At 70.6% G+C, this 17,433-nt stretch overlaps 1 protein-coding gene across 1 annotated transcript; it reads right to left on the bottom strand.

The window, feature by feature from the left end:
* Positions 1-5,063: 5,063 nt before the first annotated feature.
* On the bottom strand, positions 5,064-17,227 carry ITGA2B (integrin subunit alpha 2b). Its single transcript, XM_054224609.1, is given in 31 exon segments — positions 5,064-5,294; positions 5,530-5,652; positions 5,724-5,831; positions 6,031-6,144; positions 6,408-6,518; positions 6,643-6,795; positions 6,892-6,994; positions 7,079-7,159; positions 7,285-7,364; positions 7,470-7,562; positions 8,515-8,662; positions 8,754-8,824; positions 10,076-10,189; positions 11,585-11,736; positions 11,836-11,891; positions 12,017-12,121; positions 12,227-12,272; positions 12,354-12,536; positions 12,699-12,907; positions 13,053-13,105; positions 13,635-13,694; positions 13,835-13,878; positions 14,082-14,129; positions 14,216-14,344; positions 14,540-14,585; positions 15,367-15,416; positions 15,500-15,665; positions 16,634-16,731; positions 16,828-16,958; positions 17,047-17,120; positions 17,122-17,227. Coding segments are annotated over 31 exon segments (3,132 nt in total). The 5' UTR covers positions 17,209-17,227; the 3' UTR covers positions 5,064-5,198.
* Positions 17,228-17,433: the final 206 nt, after the last annotated feature.

Below are 17,433 nucleotides of genomic sequence, written 5' to 3'. Positions count from 1 at the left end.
ACACCAACAGAGAGCTGAGCCAGCGCGGGCAGGAGGGGGCCGTGGCCGTGCCAGGGTCAGGGACGCCCCCCCTCACCCCACTGCCCCCCCCCCCCCATCTCACCCTCTGGGCACCCCTCGCCCTGGCACAGGGTTTGGGGTGCAGGTAGGGGGGTGTCACAGGAGCCACGGGGACCCCAAAGTGGCACGCTGCCCCCCAAGGCCCACCCTGCCTGCCACCTGGGCCTGCAATGGGGTGACCCCCCAACCCTGCCCGGGATGGGCCCCCCCCCCCCCCCACCGTCCTGCACCCCTGGGTGCTGCTCAAGACCCCCATCCACCCACCCACCCTCTCTGCTGTGCTCCCTGGCCTGGGACCCCCACCCACCACCTTGCATCCCCTGGTGCTGCCCAAGACCCCCACCCAACCTCCTGCACCCCCACGCTCTCTCTAGGACCCCCACCCATCTTCCTGCACCCCCATGGCTGCGACCCCCCACCCATCATCCTGCACCCCATGGCCTGGCACCCCCACCCACCATGTGGCACCCCCATGCTCTATCCAAGACTCCCCACCCACCCACCCACCCACGTGCTCTCCTGCCACTCGCTGTCCTGGGACCCCCACCCACCATGTTGCACCCCCTGGCACTGTCCAGAACCCCCCCCCCCACCTCCTGCACCCCCAAGCTCTCTCTAGGACCCCCACCCACCATGGTGCACCCCCATGCTCTGTCCAAGACCTCCCCCCCCATCCTGGCACCCGCTGGCCTGGGACCCCCACCCATCATGTTGCATCCCCTGGTGCTACCCAGGACCCCCACCCACCCTCCTGCACCCCATAACCTGGACCACCATCCGACCTCCCACACCCCCAAGCTCTCTCTAGGACCCCCACCCACCCTCCTGCACCCCATAACCTGGACCCCCACCCAACCTCCCGCACCCCCAAGCTCTCTCTAGGACCCCCACCCACCCTCCTGCACCCCATGGCCTGGCACTCCCCCCCCACCGCCATGTTGCACCCCCCATGCTCTGTCTAAGACCCCCCCCCACATCCATCCTGGCACCCGCTGGCCTGGGACCCCCCACCCACCGTATTGCATTCCTTGGTGCTGCCCAGGCCCCCCACCCAACCTCCTGCACCCCACAGCCTGGGACCCCCAGCCACCCTCCTGCACCCTCAAGCTCTGCCCAGGACCCCCCCCACCTTCCTTCCCCGCCCTGGCTTGCGACCCCCACCCACCATCCTGCACCCCCTGCTGCTGCCCAGGCCCCCCCCCCGCCACGCACCCCATAGCCACAGACCACCCCCACCCTCTTGCCCCCCCAAGCCCTGCCCGCGATCCCCCCCCACACCCATTTGCACCCCACGGCACCACCAAGAACCCCCCCCCCACCCTCCTGCACCCCCAGGACCCCCCCACCCAGCACCTTACGCCCAGAACCGCCCGGGGAGGGGGGAGACGGACGCACAGACCGGGGCGGAGGGGGGGGGGGGGGGGGGGGCGCTGAGAGAGAGACACCCGGGGTTGGGGTGGGGTGGGGTGGGGTGGGGTGGGGGGCGACGACGGGGGATGGACGGACTCGGCTCGGGGCGGGGGACGGACGGCCCCGGCCGGCCACCTGGGGGGGGCGGGCAGCGGGGATGGCGGGGGGGGGGGTCGTTCCGCGGCGGGATGGGGGTCAGTCAGGCGGGGCTGGGGGTCGATGGAGGGGCCGGGGAGGGGGAGGTCGGGGCGGGGGTGGGCGCCTCCCCCCCCCCCCCCGCCTCCACCGCCGCCCCCGCACACAAAGGCCGCTCTCACCGTGCGCTCCCGGCTCCGCCGCGCCCCGCGCCCGCCGCCCGCCCGCGGCCACCAGCAGCAGCAGCACCGGCAGCGGCGGCAGGAGGCGGCGGGGCCGCATGGTGGCTCCGCGCCGTTACCCCGCCATGCCCCGGCCCGCCCGGCCCGGCCCGCTCCGCCCGCCGCCACCGCCGCCGCGGGGACCGGGCTCCACCTGCCGGAGCCGCCGGGCACGGCCGCCCGCCCCGCCCCGGCACCGGCCCCCACCCCCGGCACCGCCCCGCAACCCCCGACCCACCCCCGGCACCGGCACCGACATCCCGGCACTGACCTCGGAACCGTATCGGCATCCCGGCACCCACCCGGGTACCAGCATCGATCCCCCCCGGTACCGGCACCGGCATCCCGGGACCGACCCCCGGTACCATATCGGCATCCCGGCACTGACCCGGGTACCGGCACCGACCCTGGTACTGCACCGGCATCCCAGGACCCACCCCCGGTACCATATCGGCACTCCGGTACCGACCCCGGTACCGGCACCGACCCTGATACTGTACCGGCATCCCGGGTCGGACCTTGGTACCGGCACCGGCATCCCAGGACTCACCCCCAGTACCATATCAGCATTCCAACACTGACCCCAGTACCAGCACTGGCATCCCAGGACTGACCCCGGTACCGGCACTCGGTACCGGCACCCCGGGACTGTCCCCCGGTACCATATTGGCATCCCAGCACCGACCCCAGTACCAGCACTGGCATCCTGGCACTGACCCCGGTACCGTATTGGCATCCCGGCACTGACCCCGGCACTCGGTACCAGCATCCCAGCACTGACCCAGGTACCATATCGGTATCCTGGCACTGACCCGGTACCGGCACTGCTCCTGCTACCGCACCGGCATCCCAGGACCCACCCCCGGTACCATATCGGCATCCCGGCACTGACCCGGGTACTGTATTCGCATCCCGGCACTGACCCCAGTACCAACACCAGCATCCCAGGACCCACCCCCGGGACCATATCAGCACTCTGGTACCGACCCCGGTACTGGCACTGACCGTGATACCGCACCGGCATCCCCGGTCTGACCTTGGTACCGGCACCAGCATCCCAGGACTCACCCCCAGTACCATATCAGCATTCCAACACTGACCCCAGTACCAGCACTGGCATCCCAGGACTGATCCCAGTACCGGCACTCAGTACCGGCACCCCGGGACTGTCCCCCGGTACCATATTGGCATCCCGGCACTGACCCGGGTACCATATCCTGGCACTGACCCCGGTACCGGCACTGCCCCTGGTACTGCACCAGCATCCCGGGACCCACCCCCGGTCCCACATCGGCATCCCAGCACTGACCCGGGTACCGTATTCACATCCCGGCACTGACCCCAGTACCAACACCAGCATCCCAGGACCCACCCCCAGTACCATATCGGCACTCCGGCACTGACCCCGGTACCGGCACAAACCCTGATACTGCACCGACATCCCGGGTCTGATGGTACCAGCACCAGCATCCTAGAACACCCCCCTCCGGTACCATATCGGCATCCCGGGATCCACTCCTGATACCACATGGCATCCCAGGACCCACCCCCGGTACCATACTGGCATCCTGGCACTTACCCCGGCACCGGCACCGACCCTGATACCGCACCAGCGTCCCAGCACTGACCCCAGCACCAGCATCCCGGGACCCACCCCCGGTACCATATCGATATTCCAGCACTGACCCCGGTACTGGCACCGGCATCCCGGGACCGCACCAGCATCCCAGGACCCACGCCCGGTACCACACTGGCATCCCAGCACTGACCCCAGTACTGGCACCGACCCGGGTACCAGTACCGGCATCCCGGCACCCACCCCTGGTACCATATCAGCATTCCAGCACTGACCCCGGTCCCGGCACTGGCATCCCAGGACTGTCCCCGGGACCGGCACTCGGTATCAACACCCCGGCATTGACCCCAGTACCACATTGGCATCCCAGGACTTACCCCGGTACCGTATTGGCATCCCAGCACCGACCCCAGTACTGGCACTGGCATCCCAGCACCGACCCCAGTACCATATTGGCATCCTGGCACTAACCCCGGTACCGTATTGGCACCCCAGCACTGACCCTGGTACCAGCACCCCCCCCCTGTACCGACACTGGATCCTGGGACTAACGCCGATAATCGGCACCGGCATCCCATGACCCACCCCTGGTACCATGTCGGCATCTTGGCACTGACCCCGGTACCGGCACCCGCTGCCCTGTACCAGCACCGGCATCCGGGCACCGACCCCAAGGCCAGAACCAACGCCCTGTAGCCATCCCCAGTACCGCCCTGAGCCTCGGGACTGGGACCCAGCACCACACCGGCATCCCGGCACTGATCCCGGCACCGACCCCTCCCTACAGGCACTGACATCCCAGGCCTGACCCCGAGACCAGAACCGACCCCCTGTAGCCACCCCCGGTACCGCCCCGAGCCTCGGGACTGGGATTCGGTCCCGCACCAGCATCCCAGCACTGAAACTGGTACCAGCGCCGACCTCCGGACCCACTCCCAGTACCGCCCTGACCCCCGGTACTGGGACTTGGTACCGGCACTGGCATCCTGGCACTGACCCCAGTACCGGCACCGACCCTGATACTGCACCAGTATCCCGGGACTAACCGCGGCACTGGCACTGGCATCCCAGGACCCACTCCCAGTACCAGCACCCGCTCCCAGTACCGCCTCGAGCCCCCATATCGGCCCCCAGTACCGCACTGGCGTCCCGGGACTTACCCCAGTACCGCACCAACCCACCCGTACCAGCACCGGCATCCCGGCACTGACCCCAGTACTGGCACCAACATACTGGGATGATCCCAGTACTGACCTTCACTCCCCTGTACCAGCACTGGCCCCCAGTACCGGCTCCCAGTTCCATACTGGTATCCCAGCACTGACCCTGGTACCGGTCCCGGCACCCTCTCCCAGTACCGGCACCGACATACTGGGATGACCCCAGTACCGGCCCCTCCTGCCTCAGCCCCCCAGCACCCATAGGGGGCCCTGGGCACCCCACAAGGCACATGGGGGTCCCCAAAAGGCCCCCCCTGTCCCTGTTCACCCCTGCATGTGTCCTGTCCCCTGGGGGGGGGGGGGACACCCCCCACGTCACCCCATGGCACACGCCGGGTGCCAGGCAGAGATTTATTGTCGGGGGGCAGCGGTGGGGTGCTGGGTCCTGTGGGCACCCGGGGGTGCTGGGGACATGGGGACGGGGGGGGTGACCCGTGGGAACCTGGGGGTGCTGGGGACATCGGGGCTGGGACGGGGTGATGTCCCCCACGGGAACCCGGGGGTGCTGGGGACGTGGGGCTGGAACAGGGGACATGCTGTGGGGGCGGGGGGGCAGGGGGACCCCAGGGGACCCCTCTAGCCCTGGGCACCCCCCGGCTCCTGCGCCTGGCTGGGTGCCAGCTCCTGCGTGTCCTCCTCGGAGGGTGGCCGCGTCCTCTTGAAGAAACCCGTCTGGAAGAGGGACATGGTGACAGCCCGGCCCCGGGGGAACCCCGCGCCGTCGGTCCTGGGGGACCCCATGGCACCACCCCCGGTGCTGCCCCCTACCCCCAACCCTGTGCCCGCTGCCCCCACCCCCAGGGCTGGGTTCCCCATTTCATGGGTCCCTCCAGTGCCATCAAGGTCCCACCCCCATGGTGGGGTGTCACCGATGTCCCCAGTGTCGTCCCCCCCCCCGCCCACTCACCTTCCACATGAGGAGGATGAGGAGGGTGAGGAGCAGGAGCCCGGCGAGGACCCCCAGCACCACCCACCACACCGGCACGGCCCCCTCGCCCCCGGGGCTGGCGCGGACCACCTCGGTGACAGCCTGCGGAGGGACGAGTGGGTGACACCGCCGCCACCACAGCCTGTCCCCGCATCCCCCCGTGCCAGCCATACCGTGGCCTCCCCGGCGGGCAGGACGCGGGGCCGGACGCGGTAGGGCATGGCCGAGGTGTTGAACCAGGCTCGCGACTGGATGAGGAACTGCTTCAGGAGGTGCTCCCGCTGGGGACAGACACGGGGACAAGTCGGGGACACACGGGGACACGTGGGGATGTGGCATTGGGGGTGCTGGCAGCCAACGGGGCACCCACGACCCTGCACCCGGCGTCCCCAGCGCTGCTCTCTGCGGGAGTGCTGGAGGGGCCACGGTGGGGACACCCAGGGGACCCGGTGCCACCCTGTCCCCAAGAGGGGACGGTACCTGCTGCAGGGTGTCCATCCAGAGCAGGGCGCGGACGCTCACCAGCGCCCGCTGCTCCTTGGCCAGGCTGGGCACGTGGCAGGCGATGCCCACGCAGGTGGCGTTGCTGCAGTCCTGCGGGACGCACGCGGCCGGCGTCACCCTCACCCCCACCCTGACCCCCCACCCCACCCGATGGCGTCACCCCATTGCAGGCACCTCCGCCCTGGTGACAGGCAGGGTGGCCCCTGGGGGGCGGCGTGCCACTTTGGGGTCCCCGTGGCTCCCGGGACCCCCCGACCTGCACCCCAAACCCTGTGCCAGGCCGAGAGGTCACCCCCCTCCCCGTGCCCCCGCACCCGTCACGGGCCGTAGGTCCCCGGGGGGCACCCGCTCACCACGGGGACAGGGTCCTCCAGCCCGGCACCCGATGGCTCCTCCGCATCCCGGCGCTCCCGCTGGTGGGTGCCGTTGCGGGGTGCTGCGCCCGTGGGCCGGGGGATCTCCAGCTGGAAGGAGATAAAGGAGGGGTGGGGGGGGGACACGGACACACAGACACACCACTTTGACACCCCCCCCCCCCCACCGGCCAGCACCCAGCGGGTGGGCGCGGGTGCCCAGGCAGCACCCTACCTGCTCGGCGTTGAGGCCTGGGGGGTGGGCGCAGCTCATGCCCCCCTCGGTGCCCAGCTCCAGCAGGTAGAGCAGGACGCGGCCACCCAGCCGGCTGGGGACGGCCAGGCGCAGGGTGACGTCGCTGACGGTGCTGGGACCCTTGTTGTGGAGCTGGGGGAGGAGGGGGAGGTGACACCGGGGGAGGGGACAGGCCTCCCCCCCACCCCCCACCCCCTCCCCGGGGCACCCATGGGCGCAGCGCCCTACCTGGTAGACGTGCTCCACCTTGATGCCGTGGTCCTCCAGGCGCCGGCTGCCCTCCACCCTGTGCCAGCTGACGGGCAGCACCGTGGTGGCCGGCAGGGAGTTCCTGGCAGGAGAGGGGGGGGTCAGTGTCCCGTCCCCCCCACCCAGGGCCACCCCGGTCCCCTCCCTCCCCCCGCAAGACCCTCACCCTCGCAGCTCCATCTCTGCCTGAGCCTCCACGGGCACCGTCACCGTCACCGAGGCGTTGGCGGAGCTGGGGCTGTTCTTGCTGCGGGGAGACGGGCGGGGTGAGGGATGGCCACCAAGTTTGGGGACAAGCTGAGGCCACCAAGTCCCAAGCGACCGGATTCCAAGAGTTGGGCAGGGGGACAGGGGGGGTTGGCACGGTGTCACCTCTGCAGCTGGAGCTGGAAGGTGATGGCGTCACCCACGTCCTCCAGCCCAGACACGCTCAGCTCCATGGCCACGGAGATCTGGGGGGGGCAGCAGGAGGGTGGGTGACCCACCACCACCACCAGCCCTGACACCAGGGTGATGGGCTCGGTGGGGGGACAACCCCCCACACCCCACCCCCTTACCCGGGCACCCGCTTTCATGGGGTTGCCCAACTCGCAGAGCACCACGTGGCTCCCGTTCTCCTTCTTGGGATTGCAGCTCAGCTTCTCCTGCCCCTACGGCGCGGGGACACGGGGAGGTGACACATCATGGACCCCAACGTGCACCAACCGCCTCCAGGCACCCGCCTGGTGCAAACAGGGCGTGAGCCCCCCGACCCCAGGCACCCCCTGGCACCCATCACTACTGGGCACCCCCAAGAAGGGTGATGGCCACCAAGGGCAGAGCACGAGAACCTCCATCCCGGGCACCCCCTGGCACCTCTTGCCACTGGGGGACCCACACAGATGGTGGTGGCTACCAAAAGAAGAGCATGAGCCCCCCAACCCCGGGCACCCCCGGCACCCATTGCCATGGGGCACCCACACGAAGAGCGGTGGCCACCAAGGGCAGGGCATGAGCACCCCTATGCTGGGCTCCCATCACCACTGGGCACCCCCGTGAAGGATGATGGCCACCACGGGCAAGGCATGAGCCCCCTGACCCCAGGTACCCCCTGGCATCCATCACCATTGGGCACCCACATGAAGGATGATGATGACCACCAAGGGCAGGGCGTGAGTCCCACCCATGCTGGGCACCCATTGCCACTGGGGCACCCACATGAAGGGTGATGGCCACCAAGGGCAGGGTGTGACAGCCCCCACCCCGGGCACCCTCTGACACCCATCACCATTGGTCACCCACGCAAAGGGCGATGGCCACCAAGGAGAGGACAGGGGAGTCACCGGACTCCCCACCCCGGTCCCCCCCTGGCACCCATCACCCCTGGGCACCCACATGAAGGATGATGGCCACCAAGGGCAGGGCATGAGCACCCCCCACCCCGGGCACCCCCTGCCACCCATCACCATTGGTCACCCATGCGAAGGACGATGGCACCTCCTACCCAAGGGACCCCCTGGCACCCATCACCCTTGGGCACCCTTACGGAGGGTGATGGCCACCAAGGGCAGGGCATGAGCCCTCCCACCCCCCCACCCCAGGCACCCCGTTCCGGGCACCCACCGGGATGCTGCTGCGGGCTGCCTGGTAGTGGGTGCCGGGGGGCAGCTGCACCCGCAGCTCGGCCTCGAAGGCGCCTTCGCCCGCGTTGCTGGCGTTGGCGCGCAGGCGCAGCACGGCCTCCGCCCCCACCAGCAGCCGCCGGCTGGGCCTGGGGAGGGGGGGGACACACACGGGGACAGGGCTCAGCACCCCGGGGTGGCACCGGGCACCCCTCCTCGTCCCCCCTGCCCCGCGCTCACGTGTCAGCGGCCAGGCGCAGGTCGGGGACGCAGAGGTTGTCCTCGCCGCAGTCCTCCAGGATGATGTGGGTCTGGGAGGGAGGGGGGATGGGGGGGGGGGAAACAGGGGGGAATAGGGGGTGAGGGATGGGGAGTCATTGGGGACAAGAGTGGGTAGAGAGGGGACATCCCGGGGAGGGACTGGGGACGGGGAGGGCACTGGGGGGACATGCCAGGGAGGGACTGGGGACAGGGAGGGGCATGGGGGGGGACATCTCAAGGATGGATTGGGGACAACAAGGGGGACAGAGGGGACATCCTGGGGAGGGACTGGGGACAGTGAGGGGCACGGGGGGGACATCCCGGTGATGGATTGGGGACAACAAGGGGGACAGAAGGGACATCCTGGGGAGGAACTGGGGAAAACAAGGGGTACAGGGGGGACATCCCAGGAAGGGACTGGGGACAGTGAGGGGCATGGGGGGGGACATCTCAAGGAGGGCCTGGGGACAAGGGGTACAGAGGGGACATCCTGGGGAAGGACTGGGGATGGGGGGGGGGGCACTGGGGGGACATCTCAAGGAGGGACTGGGGACAACAAGGGGGACAGAGGGGACATCCTGGGGAGGGACTGGGGACAACAAGGGGCACAGGGGGGACATCCCAGGAAGGGACTGGGGACGGGGTGGGGGGCACTGGGGGGACATCCCAGGGAGGGACTGGGGACAGTGAGGGGCATGGGGGGGGACATCTCAAGGATGGATTGGGGACAACAAGGGGGACAGAAGGGACATCCCAGGGAGGAACTGGGGACAAGGGGTACAGGGGGGACATCCCAGGAAGGGACTGGGGACGGGGGGGGGACACTGGGGGGACATGTCAAGGAGGGATTGGGGACAACAAGGGGGACAGAGGGGACATCCCACAGAGGGATTTGGGACAACAAGGGGTACAGAGGGGGCACCCTGGGGAGGGACTGGGGACAGTGAGGGGCACGGGGGGGACATCCCATGGAGCGCCTGGGGACAGCGGGGAGGGTAGGGAGCACATCGCAGGGGGACAGTGGGGACAGTGGGGAGGGGCTGGAAGGACAACCCCGAGGAGGGAACGGGGACAGCGGGGGCGGCAGGGGGGACATCCCGCAGAAGCACCGGGGACACCGGGGAGGACGGGGGCTGCGTCCCAGGGAGGGGCTGGGGACACTGGGGACAGGCTGAGGGCGGCAGGGCCGGAGCACAGCGGTGGCAGAGGGTCCCCCGGGCTGGGGGTGCCCACCCGTGCCAGCCCTGGGGACGAGCCCCCCCCTCCCCGCGCTGTCCCCAGCCCAGCCGTGTGTCCCCTACCTGCGCCTGCACCTGCGTGTCCCCGTAGAGCACCAGCCCCGGGGATCCCCCCGGCAGCGCCAGGCTCAGGCTCAGGGCCACCGGGCTCAGCTTGTCCTTGAAGTCGGCCTCGTCCTGGGGACACCCATGGGCAGAGCACCCCGCGGGGACACCCCGCCCACCCCCCCCACCCCCCCCCCCGCGACCCCCTGCCAGGACTGGGGACACCGCTGTGCCCATCCCTGTCCCCATCCCGGCTGGGGATGATGCCACTGTCCCCATCCCTGTCGCCATCCCAGCTGGGGATGCCACTGTCCCCAGCCCTGTCCCCAGCCCTGTCCCCAGCCCTGTCCCCATCCCGGCTGGAGATGCCACTGTCCCCAGCCCTGTCCCCCAGCCTCCTTGTGTTGGGGGTGCCACTGTCCCCATCCCACCTGGAGATGCCACTATCCACATCCCTGTCCCCATCCCTGTCCCCATCCCAACTGGAGCTGCCACTATCCATACCCCTGTCCCCCAGTCCCCTTGGTTTGGGGACACCACTGTCCCCAGCCCTGTCCCCATCTCTGTCCCCATCCCTGTCCCCATCCCGGCTGGAGATGCCACTGTTCCCATCCCTGTCCCCAGCCCTGTCCCCACCCCAACTGGAGCTGCCACTATCCATATCCCTGTCCCCCAGTCCCCTTGGTCTTTGGACACCACTGTCCCCAGCCCTGTCCCCCAGCCTCCTTGGGCTGGGGATGCCACTGTCCCCATCCTTGTCCCCCTCTCTGTCACCATCCCGGTTGGGGACGCCACTGTCCCCAGCCCTGTCCCCAGCCCTGTCCCCATCCCGGCTGGGGATGCCACTGTCCCCAGGCCTGCCCCCATCCCAGCTGGAGATGCCACTATCTCATCCCTGCCCTCATCCCTGTCACCATCCCGGCTGTAGATGCCACTGTCCCCAGCCCTGTCTCCATCCCAACTGGAGCTGCCACTATCCATATCCCTGTTCCCCACTCCCCTTGGTCTGGGGACACCACTGTGCCCAGCCCTGTCCCCCTCCCGGCTGGGGACGCCACTGTCCCCAGCCCTGTCCCCCACCCTCCTTGGGCTGGGAGTGCCACTGTCCCCATCCCACCTGGAGATGCCACTATCCACATCCCTGTCCCCATCCCTGTCCCCATCCCGGCTGGAGCTGCCACTATCCATATCCCTGTTCCCCACTCCCCTTGGTCTGGGGACACCACTGTGCCCAGCCCTGTCCCCATCCCAGCTGGGGATGCCACTGTCCCCAGCCCTGTCCCCTACTCCCCTTGGTCTGGGGACACCTCTGTCCCCATCCCCATCCTGGCTGGAAATGCCACTGTCCCCAGCCCTGTCCCCCACCCTTGGGATGGGGACAGTAGCTCCTTGGACTGGGGATGCTCCTGTCTGTCCCTATCCCTGTCCCCATCTTGGCTGGGGGATGCTGCTGTCCCCATCCCCGTCCCCCCCCTCCTTGGGCTGAGGGTGCCCCTGTCCCCACCCGCGCTGGTGGCGTCCCCGTACCCGCAGGTAGGCGGTGAGGTTGTGGCACAGGGGGGGTGTCCCCGGGGCCACCTCCAGCGTCCCGTGCCAGGACGGCTGGTGGCCCTGCAGCAGCAGGACCCTCCGGGACAGCTTGGGCTTCAGCCGGTCCAGCTGCAGCTCGGCGTTCAGGCCTGGCATGGGGGGGGGGGGTGGGGGGCATGGCACGGTGACACCCCCGGTGACACCCTGGCAGTGCCCCTTGTCCCCCCCCGGGTGACACCGGCACTCACGGATGCTCTTGGGGATGCTCTGGCCTGTCACGCTGACGCACAGCACCACGGGGAAGCTGCGGGGGGGACAGCACCCGGGGGGGGGGTATCGGGGACCTGCCGCCATCCCTGGGGCCGCGTCCCCACCTCGGTGACGTCCCCACGGCGGTGTCCCCGCGGCGGTGTCCCCACCGTGACTCACCAGCTGACGCGGGTGAGGGAGCCGGGCAGGACACACGCCATCAGCTCGGGGTTCAGCCCATCGGGGACGCTCAGCTGGGTGCGAGCCACCACCACGGGCTGTCCCCTGGGACACGGGGACAGGGCTGAGGTGCCAGGGGACCCGGGCAGGGACCCCCCCCAACCCCGGGGAGGCCGTGCTGCCACCGCAGCCGGCGCTTGGCACGCTCACCAGTACACGGCCACCTTGTCCGCCCCGTAAGCCCCCACCAGCAGATCTGCGGGGACAAGCAGGGGGTTGGTGACCGGGCGGGTGGCGGCGGGGTGGCACGACGGTGGCCAAGTGGCGGGGCCGTTACCTGAGTAGCCGTTGCCATCCAGGTCGGTGGCCCCGCGCAGGGCGAAGCCGAAGGCGGCGGGGCCGGGGAAGGGGCTGTCGAGGCGCTGGGTGGGCGCCGCCATCAGACCCTCGCTCTGCCCGCGGAAGATGAAGACCTGCCCGCTGCCACCGTCACCCCCCAGCGGGGCACCCACCGCCACGTCTGGGGACACGGGGGACGTCAGCACCCACCGGGAACCCCAGCCCGGCACCGCCACCCGTCCCGCTCCTCCTGCCTCAGTTTCCCCCATAGTTTAGACCTGGCACCGTCCCCCTGGCACAGCCCCCCCCCCTCCCCGCCACCCCCGTGCCAGGCCGGTGTTACCGCCGTAGCCGTCCTTGTCCAGGTCCCCGAGGCTGGCGATGGCGGCGGCGAAGCGGCCGTAAGGGTGGGTGCCCGTCAGGGTCTGGGGGGGCCGGGTCAGGGGCCGGTGGCCCCCCCCCAGGTAGAGGTAGAGGCGCCCCAGCTCGCTGCGCTGGCCGTCGGGGAGCCGCGCCATGTAGAGGGGGGCACCCACCAGCACGTCGTCCTGCCTGCGCCCGCGGCGGGGGGGGGGGGTCAGGGTCCCCAGATTTGGGGACTGGTGGCACCCAGGGGTGTGCCAGGCGAGGGGCAGCACCCTGGGGTGCCCCCGGGGGGAGGATTTGGTGGGGCGGGGGGGACAGTCCTGGTTCTCACCCGTCCCCATTGACGTCGGCCACGGCCACCGTGTGCCCAAAGTACGATGCCACCTGGGAAGGAGCAGGGTGGGGGGTGGCACCGGGGGGGGCAGGGTGGGGGGGTCGTGCCAGGGCACCATGGGGTGTGGGGGGGCAGGTGGGTGCTGGGGTGCTATGGGGTGGGGGGTGCAGGGGGGCTGTGGAGCACCGCGGGGGGAGCGGGCAGGTGGGTGCCGGGGGGGGACGGGGCGATGGCAGGGTGGCAGCGGGTACCGGGAGCCGTGGGGTGCTGGGGGGGGGTGATGGGGCATGGGGGGCAGGGTGCCGTGGGGTGGTGGCATGTGGGGTCTGGGGGGCAGCGGGTGCCGTGGGGGGGCAGTGGGTGCTGTGGGGTGGCAGGGCAGTGGGGCAGGGTGCTGTGGGGTGATGGCACCTGGGGTCTGGGGGGCAGCGGGTGCCGTGGGGGGGCAGAAGGTGCTGTGGGGTGGCAGAGCAGTGGGGCAGGGTGCCATGGGGTGATGGCAGGTGGGGTCTCGGGGACAGCGGGTGCCATGGGGGGGCAGTGGGTGCCGTGGGGTGGCAGGGCAGTGGGGGGGGGTACCTGCTCGCTGGCGATGCCCTGCAGCCGGCGCAGGGTCATCCCCGCGCTGAAGATCTCCACCTGCCCAGAGCAGCGTCAGGTCCCGTCCCCAGCTGTGTGTGTGTCCCCCCCCCCGCCGCGGGGTGCCCGTCCCCACCGGTGTGTGTCCCCCCCCCACCCCCCGGGGTGTCCCCACGCAGCGGGCGCCGGGCACCACTCACCTCGCCCCTCGTGTTGCTCTTGTTGGGGACCCCCACCACGTACTCTGCGGGGGACGAGAGCCCTGAGTGCCCCCAGCGTGGCACTGGGGGGGCACGGGGATACCCCCTGGCACTGGGGTGGGCAGGGGGGCTCAGGGAAAGGCTCCTGAGCTGGCACCACCCACGTCCCGAGCCCGGGGGTTCCCAGGCCCCGTGTCCCCCCCCCTCCGCAGGTGGCCATGGCCCCCCCGCGCCCACCCGGCCCTACCTTTGGTTTTGGGATCGTCATCGAACTCGCCCACGGCCACCGAGTACCCTGCGGGGAGACGGGCACCGCTGACCCCTGCCATGCCCCGGCACGAGCCGGCCATGGGTCAGGGCCGCCCCACGCCAAGAGCTCACCGCGGTAGCCATCCTCGTAGTCAGTGGCCATGGGTTCCTCCGTGGGCCGCCCCGGGCGCTCCGGCCACAGCAGGGACGTGCCGTGGAAGCGGGCGAGGATGGCATCCACCTCCACCGAGTACAGGAGCCCTGGGGACACCAGGGGCCGGGGGGGGACACACAAAAGCACTGAGGGGGCACCCGCCACCCCTAGCCCGGGCCCATTGAGGGTGGCACCTAGGGGGGTGTCCCGTCTCCGGTGCCCCCCTCCCGCCGTGCCCACCCCACGGCGAGCCCCCCGGCACCCGTCGGCCCAGGCGGCAAGGCCGGGTGGGCAGCACTCACCCGTGAAGTAGTACCCGCCGGGGGCACCCAGCACCAGCGTCCCGTCCTGCGCGACCCGCCGGCGTCGGCGTCAGCGTCCCCCCCGGGGCACCCCCGCCCCGGCACCCCCAACCCGACACCTCCCGCCCCAACGTCTCCCACCCCAGCTCCCCCCATCCCGACATCTCCCACACCAACACCCTCCACCCCGACGTCTCCCATCCCGGCACCCCCATCCCAGCATCTCCCACCCCAGCACCCCCCACCCCAGAACCCCCTAAGCTGACATCCCCCACCCCAGCACCCTCACCCCAGCACCCCCCACCCCAGCACCCCACACCCCAGCATCCACACCCCAACACCCCCCACCCCAACATCTCCCGCACCAACACCCCCACTCCAGCACCCCCCACCCCAATATCTCCCTCAACACCCCCACCCTGATATCTCCCACCCCAGCACCCCCCCACCCCTGCACCTCCCCACTCCAGCAGCCCCCACCCCAACATTTCCCGTCCCAGCACCCCCATCCCAGCACCCCCCACCCCAGCATCTCCCACCCCGACATCTCCCACCGCAGCACCCCCCACCCCAACACCCCCAACCTGACATCTCCCACCCCCGCACCCCCCACCCCAGCACCCCCCAACACCAGCATCTCCCACCCAAACACCCCCACCCCAGCACCCCCCACCCCAGCACCCCCCACGCCAGCATCTCCCACCCCGACATCTCCCACCACAGCACCCCCCATCCCAGCACCCACATCCCAGCACCCCCCACCCGAACACCCCCACCCCAGCCCCCCTCACGCCGACATCTCCCACCCCAGCCCCCCCCAGTCTCACCGGGGTGACGGCCGCGCTGAAGCCGATCTCGCAGTAGCGCCTGTCGTAGGCTGCGGGCACAGGGCAGGGTGAGCCCCTGCCCGGGAGTGGGGGGCACCCCCCCACCTCCTCCCCCCCACCCCATCGCCCTCACCGTAGTCGCTGTTGCGGTAGGCGCCGGCCATGACCTGGTCGCGGCAGGGCGAGTACCAGGCGACGCGGCGCAGGGCGGGGGCACCCACGAAGCAGACCCCCGTCGGGGTGCGGAAGGCCTCCTGCTGCCCCTCCATCGCGTTCCAGTGCTGCAGCGGGGCGCAGGCCTGGGGACGGGGATGGGGACAGGGTGGGGGCCCACCCTGGCTGCCCACCCACCCTCCCATTGCGTGCACCCACCACCAGTTTGCCGTCCCAACAGGTGATGGGGACAGGGACAAGGGTGGCTGCCCACCCACCCCGTCCACCCACCACCAGTTTGCCGTCCCAGCTGGTGACGGGGATGGGGACGGGGATGGGGACAGGGTGGGTGCCCGCCCTGGCTGCCCACCCACCCACCCACCCACCTACCCTCTCTTTGGGTGCACCCACCACCAGTTTACTGTCCCAACTGGTGATGGGGACAGGGACGGGGACGGGGACAGGGACGGGGACAGGGACAAGGGTGGGTGCCCACCCTGGGTGCCCACCCCATCCACCCACCACCAGTTTGCCATCCCAGCTGGTGACAGGGACAGGGATGGGGTGGGTGCCCACCCTGAGTGCCCACCCTGGGTGCCCCCCCCACCCCATCCACCCACCTCCAGTTTGCCATCCCAGCTGGTGACAGGGACAAGGACGGGGTGGGTGGCCACGCTGAGTGCCCACCCTGAGTGCCCACCCGCCCTCCTTTTGGGTGCACCCACCACCAGTTTGCCCTCCCAGCTGGTGACGGGGACGGGGACAGGGACGGAGACAGGGCGGGTGCCCACCCACCGTGGGCGGGTGCCCACCCACCGTCCTGTTGGGTGCACCCACCACCGGTTTGCCATCCCAGCTGGTGACAGGGACGGGGACGGGGACAGGGACAGGGTGGCTGCCCACCCTCCCTCTCGTTGGGTGCACCCGCCACCAGTTTGCCGTCCCAACAGGTGATGGGGACAGGGACAGGGACGGGGACGGGGACGGGGATGGGGACAAGGTGGGTTCCCACCCTGGGCGCCCACCCCATCCACCCACCACCAGTTTGCCGTCCCAACAGGTGATGGGGACAGGGACAAGGGTGGGTGCCCACCCTGGGTGCCCACCCACCCACCACCAGTTTGCCGTCCCAGCTGGTGACGGACGCCCCCAGCCACTGGTGCGACTTGTAGGTGTGGAGCTTCACGTCGTTTTGGGTCTCGGTCTCGTCTCCTGGGGGAGCGGGAGAGGGGGAACGTGCCAGGTTGGTGGCCCCCCACCTCCATCCCGTCCCCCCCGCCCCCATCGCAGCCCACGGCACCCACGCACCCGCGGTGTCCATGGGGAGGGGGTGGCAGGGGGTCTTGCCGGGGGGCCAGGAGCAGAGGAAGACGGCGCCGGGCTGAGCCACGCCGGGCTGGGAGGTGTTGGCACGGGGTGCCCCCACCACCACGCTGGGGCTGGGGGGGCAGACAGGGTGTTGGGGGGGTGGGGGGGGTGGGGAACGGGTTCCTTGCCCGCTCCCGGCCCCCCCCGGCATCTCCCTACCTGCCCTCCGTCATGTGGAAATCCAAGGCGAAGCCGAAATAGCTGCCGGGGGGGCCCTGGTACACGGCGGGGGGGGTCCTGGAGGAGCCCCAGGGCGGGGGTCGAGCGTGGCCCCCCCGCCAGGAGCAGCAGGGCCCACAGCAGCGCAGCAGCACCCACCATGGCCACCCCCAAATGCGGCCGGCAGCCACACACCCCCTCCCCCCCCCAGCCTGTCCCAGCCTGTCCCCCCCTTATCGCAGGGGACGCAGCCGGGGACGGGGGAACACAGGAAGGTGCCCCCCCGCCCCCCCAAGCAAAACCGCTGCTGCCAAAGGGGGTGCGGGGAAGTGGGGGGACGACACGCTGCTCTGGGGGGGGTGGAGGAGCCCGGCCCGGATGGCAGAG

This window comes from Rissa tridactyla, chromosome 19 (genome assembly GCF_028500815.1).
Source record: "Rissa tridactyla isolate bRisTri1 chromosome 19, bRisTri1.patW.cur.20221130, whole genome shotgun sequence".
In the NCBI taxonomy this organism is placed as follows: Eukaryota; Metazoa; Chordata; class Aves; order Charadriiformes; family Laridae; genus Rissa; species Rissa tridactyla.
The sequence above is the reverse complement of the archived record's forward strand: the minus strand, read 5'-3'. Positions and strand labels throughout refer to the sequence as shown.